Raw genomic sequence first — 19,991 nt, 5'->3', positions numbered from 1 at the left:
AATGTACTGATTTGCTTCTGAAAAATGTACAGATGGGGGAGATGGGAGTTTGAAGGAGAAGCACAGATGGAGAAGTCTTTTCATTTTGATTTGTCACTGGAGTTGCTGAGGGTGTCAAGACTCACAGATGCAAACACAGGGAGGCAGAGTGATGCAGACACATGGCCGGCGCAGCCGGCAGGGAATGTGTTTCTGCAGGGTTCAGATACACAAAGAAGGACACATAACCAGGGGCAGGGTGGGAACTTCAGCACAAGTCCCTGGTGTCCCCCTGTGGGGACAGAGCTGAGTGCTCAGGGATGGCTGGAGACCCAGCGATGTTTCCAGGTGACTGACACAAGCTGCTCTTGCCACCCCCACCCTTACAGAACGAGTCCTGTCTCTGCCCTTGTTTGCTGAGCCAGGCATTGCTCTCTGAAACTTGTGTGGGGCTGGATCAACTGAGTGATTTTGCACTCTTGCTTCTTTTGAAATCAGTTTTCTTTCGGGTGCCACCTAAATGTAGATATTCCAACTTCGCTTTTGTGGGTTCTCATTATTGAAAATTTTGTACAGCGTTCTGAGCACAAATGCACATCTACAGAGTCCTGTTTTTGAAAGCATCTGCTGGCCTCTGTCATTTTTGTTTTTCAGCCAAAACAGCCTTTCAGGGCCACTAAGTGCGGTGGTTGAAGTTCTCAGGATAAACCCATAATGAGATTCTTTCTTTGGTCACTAGATTGTTATGGAAAGTATTTGAAATTTGTAAGCTTTTCAGCTGGTTGGTGAAACTCGATAATCACTTGAATTTACATGCCAATGGTGTTTTTGAAACGTACGCATAGGGTTGGCTTTGGCTATTTTTAGAGGTGTGGTGGGTTACATGTGCCTGGGTAGCCCAGCTCCCCCAGGCTACTGTTGCTAAGCTTGAGATACACCCAGCTGGCCTTGCAGTAGAGAGCCCCTTGGCTGCCTGAGTGGGGAAGCCTAAGGCAGCAGAATATGTTTTGGTCTACATCCTGCTGTTGCACTTTTTGAGACCTGCTGGTGGAAGTGCTGATCCTTCTCTGACCAGAACAAGAGGGCCAGTTCCTTTAGAGATTCACGGGCTATCAGAATGTGCTCAGCCCTTCTCTGCTGCCACTGCTGTGTGCTGTGGCCTGCGGAGCGGGGAGCACGCGCAATCCTCTTTGGCTGGGGATGCCCCTTCTTCCCTGCTGTGTCTCAGATGGACAGAAGACAGTTCCACCCATTCCTTTTGGGTCAGTTTTCTGGATAGGTCTACCAACTGAGTGATAAAAGAACCCACTTCTAGAATCATCCTTCAAACTAGAAAGCAGTTCTTAATCAGATGAGTACACCAACACAGGCCTTGAGGATCCTGTATGTGAAAAGTTGGCCAGTACTGGGCTGCTAGCTGCTTAGTGGGCAGGTGGGAAGGAAGGAGCCTACCACCTGCAGCTTCCACCAGCACTGACCAAATGATCAAGGACCTCCCCAGCCCAGACGTGCACAGGGCTTCATTGTTCAGTCCTCAGGTCTGCAAGGAGGGGCTAGGTCATGTTTGTCAAATATGGAGAACAGGGGCTGATTTAACTCTTCTTTATTCCATACTGGACATCCTTCCTATGAACTAATTTTGAGTGCTGGTGGTTGAAGAACTTACTGGATGATTTGCACTCATGTTAACATGGGAGCCAGTTGAGGCTGAACAGCCACTGGTAGGTTCAGTGGACATGGGTTTCACGCCTTTCCACAAACCATTTCTCTGTACTGTTGCTAGGGAGAGACCATGGAGTGCGATGAACAAAGGGGCTAAGCTGATGTATTTGTACATAATCATCAGATACAAGAGAAGCATAGCAGGGCAAGAGGTGATGCAGGAAGAGCAAATCTCTTATGTGGCGTCCTCCAGACAACATTATAAGGCAATAAATACATTGTACTGATGTTTGTTAAGACTCCGATGAACAGATGTCAGGAGCCACAGTGTGAAAGTGAGGCTGTGAGACAGAGAAGGTGGTCACCATGTCCCTGAGCTAGCTCCCCACTGACCGGGGTACACCCCTGCCCCATGGCGCTCCCCCTGGAGCCACTTCCCCTTAGGATCTGAGCACACAGCTCTTACTCTTCATTTTCTTCTTCCTTTCAACTCTTTATTCTTAACCCTGGATCTAACTCCAAGGAACTTTATTTTTGAATCACAACTCCAAAACCTCTTGTTTGAAGGGTAGTTTCAATTTATTAATGAACCAGAGAAAACAGCACAAAATGACTGTGGAAGGCCAAGAAAGACAGTTAGGGCTTCGTTCTGCCTGACTCTCCTGTGCATGCTGGGATAAATCCTCCCCATGCCTCACGGATAATGCCCCTTCCATGGGGGAAGGCCCGTCCCGCAGGGGGAGCACAATTCTCTGCTTCTACATTATGGGTGGGAAACTCTCCACCCTCCCAGAAGGTTCCCTCTGTAGGATCATAAACTTAAAAAACACAACTCTTGAAAAACATTTTTCCAATTTGTAGCTATACTTTTTCAAACCTTTTGATTCATTTTTGTTTTGTTTGAAACACCACATCTACAGACAGATTGCAAACCCAGCCCATCAGAGACTATTATTCTTTTCTTCTCTGCTGCTTGATCCTCTGGATTCAGGTTGAACAGATCCACACTCCGAAGAGAAAATACTAAGACCTTACATTAGCATTTTCGAAAGCATGAATATACATCATCTCATCGATCCTCACAGCAGCCCTGGGAGGCAGGCAGGCAGGAATGATGGTTCCAGGATCTAGAGGACAGAGTGGTGGAGCTGGGAACCAAATCCATGTCCTCCAACTCCTGGTCCAGGGCTCCTCCCACTCCACAAGATGGACTGAGCTCACTTGATGAGCAGAGCAGCCTTTCTGCTTAGAGTAGATGAAATGTCTTTTGGGCTTGCAAACAAAGGTGATTTTAAGTACAGACCTCATCAGTGAGCTCAGGGGATAAACACAATTGAACTCAATTCGGCATCAACACCAGAGGAATGAACAGGACAGAACATGGGCATCTTTGACAAGGGTTTCTTCTTGTTTTCTTGACTCTCACTGAGACCACGTTGGATGCTGTAACTTGAATGCAGCAAAGTCCAAGAGGAGGGAAGGCATTCAAAGGACTTTCTCATCTAGCAATTTATTGATTCCTTCACAAATCCTCTTGAGGTTGGCCCTACAGTCTCCATCCAGACTATAAAGGGTGGAGAGGAACTCCACATCAGCAAAGTGGTTGAAGACATGGTTGATGCGCCCGTGGGTCCTGGGCGTCAGGTGTCGCTGCACCAGTTCATGCACCAGGTCCTTGCATTCATGTAGGAGCTTGGAGAGCACGTTCTTATCGAAGGTGTATTCCACCTCATAGAAGCTGACAATGGTCATGGCGGTCTGGTTCAGCTTCTTCCTGAACTTCTCCACGATAACAACCTCCTCCTGGCTGAACTGGTTGTTCCGGTAGAGGATCCCAATTTTGATCGCCACCTTGATTAAGTCTTTCATGATCTTGTGGGCTTCCTTCTTGTTGTGGGTGTGCTCTTTGGTGACTTTGTAGAGCTCATCAAAGATCTCACTGCTGGTGTCATCAATCAACATGTTGGCCATGGTTTTGCTGGCTATTTTGCTCAGAATCTTCTTCTGGGCTTGAAGGGCAAGGCTCTTTGAACTAAAAACATCAGGACCTATGGTAAGGAAAGAAAGAAAAGTTATAGGAATACGAGACCCATTTATTATGTTTCTACAAGTGAAACATACTAATTTGAACTTATGTTCTTAGTGCAAAACTCATGCCTTTATAGCCCCCAAACTTGCTAACTAAACCCCGCCCCAGCCCAGGGTTGCTCCACTGTCCTCTCCACATGACATGCCCTTTATCCTCTTAAACTTTCTAAATTGCACTCTTCCCTCCTCTTGTCAAGGCAACTCATCTCCTCTTGTCCAGACCAACTCTCACCTTTTTAGACCTACTTCATGCATAAAGCCTGCCTCACTCTGTTAGCTCACAGAGAACTCCTCACAACAGCTGTTCCACCGGAAATCACTCAGTTTCGCAAATTATACCTGAGCAAATGACTGCTTAATGACAAGAATGTAGCACCAGTGCTAACCCCATTCCCAGGACAGACATAGGTGGTTGATCATGGTCATCTTTTTGACGGAGTCTCAGAAGCCATATTTCATTGAGCGTAAGATACATTTTTTTCACATTTGATATCTTGGAAATTGGTTTGTGTCTTAACAGTCACTGTTGCCAGGTGGCAGTTGTGCTAGGGTTGTCAGACCTGCATGTGCATCAATTTACACAACAGGAGCCAGAGATTTGGGAGAAAAGTCAAGAGCACTCTTGTAAGAAATTGCTGCCTCACTGACGCTCTTGACTGGCATAGAGAAGGACGCTGCGTGGGAAACACAGATATCAGACACTCCAAGTCAAAGATGCTTCACGTGAGTAGTACCCTGAAGAGGAAGAAACTTAGAAAAACCAAAGTCAACTTATTCCCTGTTATTTTCCACTTTATGAATGAACAAGAGCAAAATATGTTAAAAAAAAATAACACTATGTCTAAGTCCAAAAAGGATCTTTCAATAAGTATACAGTAGTCTCCCCTTATCTGCAGTTTTGCTTTCCGTGGTTTCAGTTACCCCTGGTCAATCATAGTCTGAAAATAACACTACATCACAATGCATATGTCAGCCACCTCACTTGACCATCACGTAGGCGTTGTATCATCTCATATCATCACAAGAAGAAGGCTGAGTACAGTACAATAAGATATTTGACAGAGAAAGACCACATTCATACAACTTTTATTACAGTATATTGTTATAATTGTTCTATTTTATTATTAATTATTACTGTTAATCTCTTACTGTGCCTAATTTATAAATTAAACTTTATCATAGTTATGGTTGTATAGGAAAAAACAGGATATATAGGGTTCAATACTATCGGTGGTTTCAGGCATCCACTAGGGGTTTTGGAATGTGTACCCTGTGGATAAGAAGGGGACTGATGTAAAAAAAATTATAAGTAATAAGAAAGCAATAATTCACAACTTAATGGACAGGATTTTTTTTCTTAAGAGCAGATAAAACAGCATCTTACAACTGATGGCGTCTTAGATTTGATGAAATACTCCAAGTCACCAATTAGCTGGAGCTGATATCTGAAATGAAACCACCGGCCATCCTTGCTCTACAGTATGTATACATATGATCCGTGTCTTCCCAAGGAGATTCAAGTTGCCTGAGAACAGAGACACTGCCTCCCGGAGCACCTAGCTCAGTTCTGGGCACAGGGATGGAATGGTGTCTGCTAAGTAAAATACCAGAGAAATACTGCAGAATCAGAAGGTAGTAAAATACAGTACAAACTTATACTAAAAAAATAATTTTTCTTTGAGAATTGAAGGCCATCGAGGATCCCTAGAGCTTTTGTCCAGTGCTTGGTGGCCACATGGAAGTGACAGATATGATGGGCAGAATGGACAGACAGACGGCCATCCATGCCAGCTTCTGCTATCTTTGGCCCCTCCCCATCTCATATCCCACCCCCTCTGCCCACCATGGACTCATTCCCTCAGTGGACAGTGATTAATCCCTGGATGCTCGGGTCTCACAGACTGATTCAGTAAGCACTCAAATGCAATGTAGACACAAGCCCAGGGGCTTCCTCCACCCGCGTGCCCCTCCCGACTGGCCCAGCCTCACTCCCTCTGCCCTGGGTGCTTCCAGGCAGCTACTTCTGCTCTCGGGCCTCTTCCAGCTGCAGGACCAAGGGTCATGGCCTGGAAGGGGGTTCCTGCACCAGGATCAGCAGAACTAAAGTAATTGGCACCCTGGGCCTCCCATAGCCCCAGGAAGCTCACTCCCTAGAGTTTGAGACCACAGACTCTCCAGCAACTTCACAGCCAAGTGACCCTGACATGGGTGGGACTGTCCCTTCAGCCTCAGTGCAAAGGGAACAAACAGGTATCGCTTGTCTCTTCTTTAACATGATGGAGACTGACTGCCTGATTTATGCCCCCCCAGAGTTTGTGACAAATAATATCCCTGCCCAGTCTGACCATCTACTGTGACCACCAGACCTTTGTGTGAATAACCTTTGTTCCCAAAACATCAAACTCGTCCTCCAAAGACAAATATTTGCAAGCATTAAGGATGTTCAAAAGATTGCACTGTATGCTTTGAAGTCCATTCCACAGGAGAAGCTTAAAGACTTTTGAGTAGTGGCCCTGTTTCCAAAACAAGTGGATGCTTCCTTAGGTGATTATTCTGATGGGAACAGTGGAATCTAGATGGATCCCTTCTGGAATATCAAAAAATGAGTCATTTCTTTGTAGACACAGCTCCTGAAAACTGCCTGAGAATAAGATATTTTAAGATGCTCTCCAGAAATGCAGCAAACATGCATTTATACAGAAGCAAAGGATCAAAGAAACATGCGTCTGCTAGAACATGAGGTCTGTGAGAGCAGGGCCTGTGTCTAAGTGCGACCAGACGTCCAGTGCCTGGCGCATGGCGGCACCTGGCAGGTGGCGGTGGGATGAAGGGAGTGCTGGCTCCGTGCCAGGCACTGCTTGGTTTTAGCCCTAACTGCTGGGTAAAGCTGCCATTTTTACTGGGACTTCCCTGCTGGCCTGACTCCAAACACTGCTCTTTTCACCACCAGCATTTCCAACATTTTTCTCTAGAGCAGTGACTGTCATACTTTTTGCTCATAAATTCCCATAAGAATTTTGAAAAACTATGTACCACCTCGCATATTTTTAAACTTGACAGCAAGTATTTTTCACGTTGAGGTTAAATAGTTAGAATTTGTAATAATTTCTAGATATTGTAAATATTGATATTTTTAAATTAACTCGTGAAATCATTCTTTCAAATATGTCCAATATAACCTAAATACTATAGTGATTTCATACCCATTATTGTCCTTTTTTTGTTTCCTGAGGAAGATTAGCTCTGAGCTAATATCTATTGCCAATCTTCTTTTTTTTTTTCTTTGTATGTGAGCCACTGCCACAGCATGCCACTGACAGATGAATGGTATAGGTCCATGCCTGGGAATTGAACCTGGGCCACTGAAGTGGAGGGTGCCAAACTTAACCACTAGGCCACTGGGGCTGGCCCCATTATTGTCCATTTTTAAATGCAGGAGCAAGCTCCTCTTTAAAAATTAGAAATGTTAATTATTCTTTTTTTCTCCTTGAAATTGTATCTCTATTCTATGACACTCAGAGAATTTTAACTAAATATATATTTTTATGCTTGCAAATGTTTTATTTGATCAATTCATCATAATTCTCTACAGCCAAAGGATGCATACAAATTGAAATTTAAATTAAAAGAAGACTCCAGTGACTATAAATCTCCAAGCCTTAAAAACTTTCTTCTGGAGTTGGTTATCATTTTAATTATTTGCGGTACAATATAAAGTATTAAAATTTTGATAAATACTTACTAAACATAAAAAGTAAAGTTTTTCTGGAAATGCACCTCTAAATGAGATGGGTAGGGGTGGGTTATGGCGCCTTGATTAAAAGAAGCATCTCTGACACCACAGCTTCATATTATCCCTTTGTTTGACCTTGGAGGTTTTGTGCCCCAGGGTAACATATTTATTCCAACATGATTCTTCATGGGTGAGAATTCCATGAGGGAAACAGTGGAAAGAAGGGAGATCCACCCTGCTTTGGCCTCAGCTTGTTTCTCAGGTAGGTAAGTTTAGAAAAGGGTATGTATTGAAGTGAGAAAGAAGCGCTGGATCTGTAAATCTGTTCCCTCAAAACGCTCCTCATCTGCACATCACTTGGAATGTGATGCACAGCCCGGAGGTGCGCACCCCAGTTTGACTCCTCCTCGTTGGTAAGAGCGTCAGCGTTCCCTGAGGTGTTAAGACGTGTTCTTTGAGGGGGAATAAAGAGTTTCTTGATCAAAGAAGTTTGGAAAATACTGGGTGAAGTAATGTTACACAGATTCTTTTCCTGTGAGACTTTAAAAATATTTCCTTAACACATTAAGGTGTTTTATCAACTCTCAGGGAGGGGTCGGTATGGTAGGCAGAAGGATGGCCCTCCTAAGATGTCCACATCCTAGTCCCAGGAACCTCTGAATGTGTTACCTTACCTGGCAAAAGGGACTTTGCAGATGTGATTAAGTTAAGGATTTAGGGATGGAGAAACTGTCCTGGATTATCCAGTGAACCCGATGTACTCACAAGGGCCTAAGAGAGTGAGAGTCAGAGAAGGGGTTGTGATGGTGGAAGCAGAGGCTCAGAGTGATGTGATCACCGGCTTTGAAGATGGAGGAGACAGCCAACAGCCAAGGAATACGGGAAGCTTCTAGAAGCTGGAAAAGGCAAGGGAACAGAGCCTCCAGGGAAAATGCAGCCCTCCTGACATGTTGATTTTTAGCCCGGTAAAACCCATGTAGGATTTCTGACCTCTAGAGTTGTAAGATGACAAACGTGTGTTGTTTTAGGCCACTAAGTTTGAGGTAATCTGTTACAGCAGCAGCAGGAAACTAACTCCGGTGGGTGGAATGTGATGTAGCATTCCCCAGTTTCCTTTGGTCAGGGCACCCTTTTTGTCTTCTGTGTAGAGTGACCAACTACCCTGGTTGGCCAGGATTAAGGGGTTTCCCATACAGTGGACTTTCAGTGATAACACTGGAAGAGTCCCAGGCAAATTGGAACAAGTTGGTCACTCTATTCATTGGCCTCAAAAATGAAGAACAGGGAAGTAACAAAAAATTTCAGAGAGTAGAAGAATACGATACATCCTTAAGATGCTGTCATCTCGGCAGGTAAGCTGTACACCCATGTTGCCATCCCTCTCTACTTGCTTTTTAATTCTAGAGTCAAACTTAACCCTTTTTTGTCCCTTTTAGACTAAAATCCCTTTTAACCCTTGGTTTCTCTGCAGCTGTTGAGCATTTACTATTAGTTTGGCTCAGTATGAAATACTATGGAGGAAATCCTCAAAAAAGTTCAAATTCAATTGGGTCCCAGTCTGAATTGGGTCCTGCAAGGACATGAGATATAGACAAATGAAACAAAATACAGAAATACGTGAAATCGCCCAAACTGACATGAGTGATAACAGTTGGGAGAAGCTGAAGGTGGACTTGGATGGGGTAGGTGGGGATGGCTATGATGTTAGGAAGTGGTTTCTAAAGTCACAGACACAGGCAAGTAATTTTCGCCAAATCACAAAGGCCTGGGGTGGCTTTTCTGACATTTCAGCCTCTCTGCTGTATAAGAATGTGTTATTTACCTACAAGGGGATTTGGGGTACAAGCTTCTATGGCATGGGCCCAGGAGGGTCACAGGGATAGCATCTCTGAAGCCTTCAAGATCAAGAGTTTAGAGCAGAAGAACCTAAGTGCCGTGGGTCATCAAAATCATTAGGAAAGCTCTAAGAAAAAAACAACAAACAACAACAACAACAAACACTTTACCCTAGACTGCCAGTATCAAAATCTTCAGCAGCAGGGCCCGCAATCACAAGCTCCCTAAGTGATTCTGACATGCTGTAGGTAGTACCCAATGATCATGACATGGGCCAACCTGTGTCCTGTAGAACACTAGTCCTGACAGATGCTCCATAGACCACAGACCACAGAAGGTTCTGTGGTCAGTTAAATGAGTTTGTAGATGACTATATATTATGGCTGGCTCTTGATGATTTCCCATACCAGGTAACTTATTAAAGGCTTTGAGAATTCCTGCAGTAAAGATACCTATAGTTTTATTTAGTCTACAACTTCTCAAACTTATTGTACTTTACAAAATTTGTATACACACACACACATATACACAACATCCTTTGGTATACATTATTACAAATGTTGGGATGGGATTGAGAGAAATAAAATCAAGACACTCTGGTCAACTTTTACAACTCCCAGGGATCTGTGGAGGAGGGGTGGGGAGACACCGCTGTTTCCAACATGCACGCAGGCTTAAAGGGAGAGCGCGTGCACTGAGGGAGAGCTGGTGGGGCAGTCCCATTCAGAAGGCTTTTTGCACATGGAAACCTTGGGCTTGCTTCCTTTCATCCATCCTTCTGTTTGAACCTTGCACAGAGGGACCACGTTGGTGATCCACCAGGGAGAAACACTGCAGGCTGAGAGGAAGGCTGTGAGTGTTGGGAGCCAAGGTCAGAAGTGCACTTGGGATAACTGGGGAAACAGGCCTAACTAGTGGGTACGTGTTCGTTTTGGGGAAACACAAAGAGATCTAGGTTAGGTCTTGGCAAAAACTGTTCTCTGATTCCTGTGTACAAGCTTTAGGGAGGCTCTTTCAGCTATGGATAATTCTCTTAACCATGTTTATACAAAAGTTCTCCAGCCATGAAAGGTAATGGATCGTTTACAGTACCTCAGAATCTCTGAGAAGGGAGATAAAAACATGATTATGCAGCTACTGTATAGCTCACTTGACGAGCACAATAGACAAGACTGAGGAAGCTGCAAAATTCATCCTTGGAGAATGAACTGGGGCTTCCTAAACCAAGATTGATGGAGAAACTCAGGTGAAAGGAATATGAAGCCAGTGCTCTGAAAATAAGCACCCTTAGAACACTTACAAAGAAAGGAAAAGTACCAGAATTATGTTGGGAGAATGGCGCGACAAAGGTAGTAAACTAGTTTGGAGAGAGAAAGCAAAAGATCCATTAAGTGGGCCCTTCCCTGCGTGGAAAGGTGTTGGCGCCAGTCTGAGTTGATGCTTCTATGAGTGATGTTTCCACATTTCTAGAAAACAGGAAACTCTACCAGATGGTGAAATGCCAAGCTAGTGGTGATAAACAGCAGGAAAATCTTACCAAGATGCGGGGGTGGGTGGGCAGAAAAGAGGCAGCATGGTAAGAACAAGGTAATAAATTTTGGGGAAAATAAAGTAAATGATGGTTATGAGAGATGATGGACTTTGAGCTGTCAGCTACAGGTCAGAGAAGAGATCTGAGCATCAACCCAGGATGTGTCGTGGTAGAAAGGGGCTGGTGGACAGCTTCAACTCTTTTCTCCTTACTCTCAGGACTTGCTAACTTGTATAATTCTGGTTAAGGAGTGTGTGGAAAACTTGTACACGAGTATGGATAGCTGTGTCAAAATTATAAAACTGGAAATTATCTGTAGTAGCCAGTGCACACGCAGTATCACTTCACTTCTGTAAACAGCTTAAGATGATGGCAAGGAAGAGAGTTAGCTAAAAGTGTTAAGTAGAAGTTAGCAGTGGAGATGGTACCCAGAGAAAAACAATCTGTGGTGCTTAATAAGGACTGTCTGTCATAGCAGGAGACCCAGAGTATAAGTAAGGTGGGAAGGGAGTCCCCAGGGCATGTGGTAGGGTAAGACCCTGGGCAGAGGGTGATTGGGGTAGTCCAAGTTTCTGGCACTCAATCACTTACACTTAACTGTTGGGGGAAAAAAAGTTCAAGTAAACCTCTTTGAGATGGAGCAGCCTCACAAACTACTTTGAATTTGAACTTTCACAGTGAGCACCCATCCTTCTGCTCCCCTACACATGCACCCAGAAAAGCTGATTGGACTGGTCATGTCCTTCGTGCTCCATCCTTCACTACTGATAAGGGGCCAGGAGCCAGTGGGGAGAGTGACAGCCTCTTCCCCCATACCCCCTCTGCCTGCTTCCTTGTCTGTCCTCAGGGTGAATGCAGAGGCAGGGGTTGGCTGCCGGGGTGTGTGTGAGGTGGTCTGCAGGATGCGATATCCGTGACAATGATAAAACGGCTTCTGGGAAGACATTGCCTCTGCTTCAGCTCTTGGTTGTCCCCATGTAGCTGTTGGGATGAAATTATTAAGGAACCTTAAGTAGTGTTTTGAAATGCAAAACCTAACACAGTTTTAGTTTCCAGAAAGACGAATTAAGTTGTTGCACCCCCAGTGGAGTCAGACTGGAAAGCATTTTCCATCCCTTGTATAAAACTGTGGTTTGTATAACTGCTGGAATATTAAAGAAAAAACACGGCCCTGGAGGAGGTACAACAAAATGAAATCGTCGAGGGATGGTGGGGCCTTGGAGTGAGGGACAAGCAAAAACCTTGATCCTCTCCTCCCCCCACAGAGAAATGATCAAAGTTTAGAGGCTCCTGGAAAATGTCTTTTGTTGGTCTAATCTCTTTCATACTTGAATGAGGCGGCATTTTTAAGGCTTAAGAAAGGTATTTTGGGATACTTTAAAAGGCATCATGGTAAAACTTAGATGGCCTAGGAGCGTTTGGAAATGTCTTTTTCTGACTGTGGGTTAATCCAGCACATTCTTGAGGCCTTCTTGGAACTAGGCTCTCCCCAGCCCTCTAAGAGAGCCACCTGCCTTAACGACATAGCCCTTGGGCTCATCCCTGCTGCTGAGACCTGAGGCCCCCAAATTTCCACCATGTGCAATAAGAAGCAAACAGCTCCTGGGTCCTCTGAGTGGGGTCACCATGACTTGGAGGGCAGCAGCCTCTGCCAGGCACCACTAGAGGGTGTGCAGAATGAAAATATTAGAATCATCTCCTTGTTTTCTAATGAGATGAATTAGGCTTTACTAATATTTAACGTACAGGCTGATCCCGAGACCCACTGGTATGTGGTGTTCTAAAGGAGGAGGGGAAGGTCCCCACCCGGGCTTTGGGGCATTTAATGTGACCCTCACTCATGTGTTCCCTCTCAGCAGTTTTGATTTGTTTCAGCATATGTTTGTGTGTGCTTGGTTAAAGAGACTCACTGATTTTTTGATTGTATTATTTACTTCTAACTAAACTAACCCTCACAAAATAGACCAGTGATTTCAAAAGATTCCTGCAAGAAATGAAACTGAGGACTGAAGACAATACAGTAATCATGCCAGCACAAGTGAATAGCAAGAAAATGGTAGAGCTGACGATTATCCTCCTCATCGTACGAGCTTTTCCACAGCCAAATTATAAGGTAAAAGTAATGATCTAATCAGATCTGACAAGAAATGGGCCAGAAAAATTTCAAAAATTCTGATAAGAGGATTTGAAATACGGATTTCAAACACTTTTACTTACTTTGAGATATTCCCCAAGGCAGAAGGAAGCCATGACAATTAACAAGACAGTGAAATGCACTGTGATTTTGATCTTAGCTTGTCTTCTGGGTGATGGGGAGAGGAATAGGGAACAGCACGGTGACGGAAGAGGGAGAGGGATGAGTCAAGGATGACGCTGGCTGTTTCTTCTAGCTTGGGAGATGGGGGGGGGGGACATTAGGGCACCACCAACTGAAACAAGCATCTGGGAGCATGGAGAGAAGGTGGCTTCAGTCCTGAGCACGGTGAGTTCGAGGGGCCCTGGGGGCATCTGGGTGGAGACGGTCACAGGAGCCTGTGCAGGAGGCACCTCCAACTCAACCTGTCCTACCCTGAGCTTCCCATTTCCCATCCAAACCCTGACCTTTCCCCTCAAGCAAGAGGTGGTGAAAAGACCCATCTCCCCTAAATAATTAACCAATTAGGGATCCTGAGGGATAAAAGGTTCTTTCTTTAAAATGCAAATATCTCTTTAGCTGGTGAAAGTGTAGTCTCCATTCACAGCTTGGCTGGGAAACACTTTGCTGAGAGCCACACCACATCTCCTCCTAGGGATTCTCTCTCCTCTTTGTGGCCCACCACAGAACTGCCTCTCCTGTCCTACCAGGAGAAGGGATTATTTAAAAATGAGGGGAAGTGAGAGGCAGGCTTGGGTGCAGTAGGACTGGAGTGGAGGGTGGAAGGAGGAAGGACTGACTTGCCAGAGACAATCAAATGCAGAGGAGGGGGTGCCACATTAGCCAGTCGTCACTCCCTTTGCCACATGGCCAGTCGTCCTGCCTCCAGCTCAGAGTGGGGTACCCCAGAACTCTTGCCTGTGGCTCAGGCCTGGGAACAGACACAGGGTTTCGGCTTTGCCCTTGGTGGCGCTCAGTCCTAGAGATTCATTCATCTAGCGGTCAGCAACGAGGATTCAAGTGTTTTGGGGGACCAGGCATGATGATACTTCTCAGCTATACTGGATGTTTTAGGGCATTGTGTAAGGACATACAAAAAAAAAAACCAGTAGTCAAAACAGGACGTTTCTTATAGGAAAGCAGATTCAGATAGTTGCAAAACCTTGCACTGAACAACTACACTTTAAAAGCAGCATTTGATCATCTTTAAGAGGAAGACCAAGTTGTTTCCATTTCAAAAAATTCCTAGACCTTGAAATAACGTTGTTTCAGGTGAAGCAAAGAGAGCTTGGCAGGGTCAGCTGTAAGACCTTCCAGCTCGTTATCTCATCTTAGATCTCCCCCTACCCACCCATCCATCAGCATAGAGGAATCCGTAACTCAATGAATAATCACCCGAGAAATGTTAACTACCCAGCACAGAGTAAGTACCCGAGGTAGTGCACACCATGTTCTCCCATGGTTCTCACAAAAGTTCTGCAAGGGAGAGACTATGAGGCTCATTGTATAGAGGAAGAGACTGAGGCACAGCAGATTTCCGTAATTCACTCAAAGCCACGAGGCTCATAAGGAGCTGAGCTGCAGTTGGGCCCACGTTCAAATCAACTCCAGACAACAACCCCCAGTCTTTGCCTTCTTGCATTTGCTTTCGTAAAATTGTCCTTGGCTCCCTGATGACTGATTTCTCACTTATTGAAGACGTTAAATAGGCCTCAATTTAAATCCCCATTGAGCAAGGAAATTTATATTTCATCATTTTTTTTAAAGAGAAAAAAGCCAGTCTTATTATGTAATAGAACAATACCATATATTCATCAAAACTTGAAGATAGATGTAGCTTTCATTTTTAGAGGGAATTCTATATATTTCAACAGTTACATATTGATTTTGTTTTTCACATGGACTTTAGAGCCCGCTCTGAAAAGTGAATGAGTGATCCTTTTATTTATCAGAGCTAACTGAAGCAGATGCTCGTGAAGTCACTGGGTGGGGGCAGGGGGGTGAATCATCTCCAACTCAACAGGTTAATTTTGGAGATCTGAGAGATATTTTTGTCTCCCTGCAGAAGAGCAACCTTCACTAAAAACATCTACTTCCATGATCTCTCGAAACAAAGCTTATTCATCCCTCTCCCCCCACCCCCGCCCCCCAATACTAATAGAGTTCACTTCTGTAGGGCTTTCTGCACAGTAACTCATCACATCCTCGCAACAACTCTGTGAGTAGGCACTAACAGCAGCGGCAGCAGCAGCATTTTACATCCAAGGGAAACACGGCAAAGAAAGATGAAGTCACTTGACTGAAGCCACCATTTAGGAAGTTGGAGAGCTGTATTCTGCCCCAGGCAGGCTGCCCCACAGTCCTGTGCGTCAACCTGCCACACTAAACTGCCATTCATGAGGTGACAGACATCAATTAGTTTAAATGTTTTTTGAATTATTGCCCCCTTTAAGATGGAAATTGCGGTTTTTTTCCTCTGAAGAATTATTTTTTTAAAAAACCATGACGCATTTCAAATATATAGACAAAACAGAAGATAATGTCACAAACTCTATTTGTGTGGCCACCACCCAGATGGAACAAATCTTAATATTTTGTCCTCCGAGACAGAGCGAGGGAAAGCCCTGTTTTCAACTCTCCCCTCACTGTCCCTTCTATCTCCCCAGACCTAACTGCACTTCAGAAGTTGGTGTGTTTGTCTCCTCTGTGCTTTTTTCTTTTGAGGAAGATTAGCCCTGAGCTAACATCTGCTGCCAATCCTCCTCTTTTTGCTGAGGAAGACTGGCCCTGAGCTAACCTCTGTGTCCATCTCCCTCTACTTTATATGTGGGATGCCTACCACAGCATGGCTTGCCAAGTGGTGCCATGTCTGCACCCGGGATCTGAACCAGTGAACCCCAGGGCGCTGAAGCGGAATGTGTGAACTTAACCGCTGCACCACCAGGCTGGCCCCTCATCTATGCTTTTATACTTTTGCCTCAGGAGTATGCATGCATCAATAGTCTATAGTTTAGAGTGTTTTTAAACTTCAGATAGAGGTGTTGTACTACACAGATTCTTCTGCAACTCTTCATTCAACATCTTGCTTTCAAGATTTATCTAATTTAGTCATTTGGTTCCTTATATGAATATACTATATATCCATGTTTCCTGTTGATGGACATGTAAGTTCTTTCCACTTTCTGCAAGCAAAGAAGCCCACAGAGGTGTCTCTTTGTGCACACACACAACAGTCTCCTGGGTTCTATATCTAGGACGTGGCTGCCAGATCCTGTCCCAAAAGCTGCCAATTGCTTTCCAGCGAGATTGCTCTAATTTTCACTCTCAGCAGCCGTTTATGAGTTCCTGTGGTTCCACCTCCTCATCAACACTTCAAATAGTCCACCTTTTAATTTTTTGCCAATCGCATAGGTACAAAACGATATCTTGTTTTAATATACATTTCTCTGACTGCTACTCAGATTTAATATATCTTTGTGTATATTGAGCATTCAGGTCATTCGACTGTGAGTTGCTTATGCATATAATTTACTTGTTTTTCCTCCCAATTGGATTCTATGTCTTTTTCTGGCTAATTTATAGGCGCTTTTTAAAAAATTACCTTTTCTCCCCAAATCCCCCCAGTACATAGTTGTATATCTTAGTTGTGGGCCCTTCTAGTTGTGGCATGTGGGATACTGCCTCAGCATGGCCTGATGAGCGGTGCCAGGTCCACGCCCAGGATGTGAACCAGTGATACCTCGGGCCGCAGAAGCAGAGCACGCGAACTTAACCACTCCGCCATGGGTCCCACCCCTATGGGCGCTTTTAAGATACTATAGATTCTAATCCTCTGCTCATCACATGAGTTGCAACTATCTCCTCCCAGTCTGTAGCATTACCTTTTAACTTTATTTATGGTGCCTTTAGTTGTACAGAAATTAAAATTGTTAACAGTCAAATTTACCAATCTTCTCCTTTTTGGTTTGTGGTTTTTGCATTTTGCTTTAAAATATCCTTTCCTGCCACGACATGATAAATGAGTCTCGTATATTTTCCAAAAGTTTTAATGTTTTGCTTTTCATATTTAGGTCTTTAATCCATCTGGAACTTATTTGCATGTATCGTATGAGGTACCTTTTTCTCCTCACAATTTATTCAATGTATTGAATCATTCATCCTTCTGCTACTGGTCTCTTAGGCCACCTTTTTCTTATTAAGTTTCCATATTGCACGGCTCTGAGTTTTTTACTCTGTTCCATTGATCAATTTGTCTGTTTCAGTACCAACACCACACCGTATTAATTACTGTAACTCACAATAAGTCTTGATAGATCATAGAGAAGGTCCCCCCTCCAACTTTGTTCTTCTTAGAAATTGTCTTGACTATTCCTGCCTTTACTCTTCCAAATGAATTCCAAGATCATTTGACCAAATGCCATGAATACCCTGTACTAATCTGAGGTAGACTGGTATCTTTATGATATTAAGCTTCCCAACCATTAACATGATACATCTCTCCATTTAGTCAGGTCTTCTGTGTCCTTCAGTGTTTCAGAGTCATCTCCATAAAGCTCTTGCATGTCTTTCATTAGATTTACTTCTAGGTACCATATAGTTTTGGTTGCTACTGTAAGTATAATTTTTTTCTATTACAGTTTCTAAATGGTTATTAATGATATACAGGAATCCACTGATTCATGTATATTTATCTCCAATTGAGAAATTTTGCTGAGTTCTGTTATTAATTCTAATAGATTTTATGTAGCATCTCTTGGATTTTTTTATGTGGACAACTACATTGCCTGCACAAAAATGATTGTTTTCTTCCATGTCCTATTTCTTTTTCTTGCCTTATTACACTGGTGGGAACCTCCAGTACAATGTTGAATAGTAAGGGTGCTACTGGCATCTCTGTCTCATTTTTGACTTTAACAGATTTGCCTCTAAAATTTCCCCACCATGTATGATGTCTACTGTGGCATTATGATGGATACCACTTATCAAGTTAAGGAGTCTTCCTTCTGCTCCTGTTTTGCTAAGGCTTTGTTTGTTTGAAGGTAGAAATGTGTATCTAATTTTATTGAATACTTTCTTTGTACCTAGTGAGATGAGAACATAGGTTTATCCCTTTTAATATGTGAGGTTAACCAATTATTAAAAAGCTTTTTGATTTAAATCATCACTGGTTTCCCAGGATAAGCCCTACTTAGTCATGATGCATATATATTTAATACACTGAAGAAGTCTATTAGTAAATACTGTATTCAGCATTTTGCAACCATGCTCAAAGGTGAGATTGGCCTATAACATTTTCCTAATACAGCCCCTGTCTGATTTTGATGTCACAGTAAACTAGCCTCATAAAACAGATTGGGTAGCTTTCTCCCTTTTTCTATTCTCTGAGACTGTTTGTGTAAGATGAAGATTAACTGTTTTTTGAAGCTTTCTTAAAACTCACCCATAAAGCCACTTGTGACTATGTGTATTTTGAAAGTGGGGATGAGTGCAGAATCAATTTATTTAACGTTTATTCAGGTGTAGAAGAGCAATAATACCCTAAAACAACACTTACAATTTTTTTAACAACTATTTTAAGCTGTCTAGACTTTTTCTCTTTCCCTAGAGCATGCACAAAGCAAGCAGTTGCTCTGAATGGTAGATCATTGTCAGGAATAAAGTGATAAACAATATCCATTGGTATAATTTTCAATACTATTCTCCTTGTTTTATTTTAAGAGGGGAAATTGAGGAGCTATTTCTCAAGATATTTTCTTTCTTTAATAATTTTGTTATAAAAAATGATACATGAGCACTGAGAAAAGTCAGAAAAGACAGATAAGCTAAAGGAAGAAAATGAGTCCCCTCCAATCCCACCATGCATCACGGTTAGCATGTATATGTTCTTCCAAACATTCTCCCAGGCATATGCACTTCAATTTTGACAAATATGGGATCAATGAACAGTATTTTCTTTTTTTTTTTTTAAGATTGGCCCTGACATAACATTTATTGCCAATCTCTTTTTTTGTCTCCTCCCCAAAGTCCCCCAGTACATAGTTGTATATTCTAGTTGTAGGTCCTTCTAGTTCTGCTATGTGGGATGCTGTCTCAGCATGGCTTGATGAGCGGTGCCAGGTCTGTGCCTAGGATCCGAACCAGCAAAACCCGGGGCCCCCGAAGCGGAGCATGCGAACTTAACCACTTGGCCAGGGGCCGGCCCCTGAACATTATTTTCTAATCTGCATTGTGACTCAACACTCTGAGGATATCTTTCCATGTCAATAAATGCACTACTTCATCATTTTTTGATGACAGCATGTGCCACTATTTCCTCTATCAGTTCTCTCTTAATAGACTTCAAAGTGTTCTCACTTTTTGCTATACAGGATCTGTGGAAAGTAACAAATAACCCAGCACCAGGCTGCATGTTGAGGAATGGGGTGTCCAGAGGTGTTTACTGGTACATAACAGGATTCCCTGCTAATGCTCCTTCCTAAGCCAGGAGGTGGCAGGTGACACTGAGGGAAGCCCCACAGACCACCCCAGGCCCCGCCCACCCCCATCCCAGCCCTCCCTCCAGAGGCCTGCTTGTGCAATGTCAGTCAGAGGATATGCTGAAATCAGAAGCCAACGGGCTCACCCCTTCACAAGGATGGCTCCGCCCTAGCCCAAGTGGCTGAAGACAGTCACGCAGATGAGAACCAGACACCACCAGAAGTCAAGTTGACTTTCCTTGAGGGTGGCGCCCTGCCCCCAGCTGCCCTGGCCCTCTCGTGCCTACAGGTAAGCCCAATGGACCCTTGGCCAAGTGGAAGAGGCACAGTGACAGCTTGCCCATTCCAGCTCAAGGCCTCTTCCCATGTGAGCCCCTGGCCAACCCTCACATCCTTCTGCCCAGGGAGGGTGGCCCTCGCACCCAACTCCAGTACAGTCCTTTCCCCATGCTGCACTGTGATCAGTGCTGAGTTCTCACAGGACTCATGCTCAAAGGACTTGTGTATCCTCACAACTAGGGCATTGTTCTCCATGTAGAAGTTGTTCAATAA

General features: G+C 43.8%; 1 protein-coding gene across 2 annotated transcripts in view; it reads right to left on the bottom strand.

Annotated features, from left to right (window-relative positions):
- Positions 1–2,128: 2,128 nt before the first annotated feature.
- Positions 2,129–19,991, bottom strand: part of TNFAIP8L3 (TNF alpha induced protein 8 like 3) — a 50,685-nt gene continuing 32,822 nt past the window's right edge. For both annotated transcript variants that reach the window (XM_070501634.1, XM_044764894.2), the window contains one exon: positions 2,129–3,689. In XM_070501634.1, coding sequence (XP_070357735.1) covers positions 3,127–3,612 — 486 coding nt within the window. In that variant the 5' untranslated portion in view covers positions 3,613–3,689 and the 3' untranslated portion in view covers positions 2,129–3,126. The remainder of the gene's footprint in view (positions 3,690–19,991) is intronic.

This window comes from Equus asinus, chromosome 2 (assembly GCF_041296235.1).
Source record: "Equus asinus isolate D_3611 breed Donkey chromosome 2, EquAss-T2T_v2, whole genome shotgun sequence".
NCBI classification, from domain to species: Eukaryota; Metazoa; Chordata; class Mammalia; order Perissodactyla; family Equidae; genus Equus; species Equus asinus.
The sequence above is the reverse complement of the archived record's forward strand: the minus strand, read 5'-3'. Positions and strand labels throughout refer to the sequence as shown.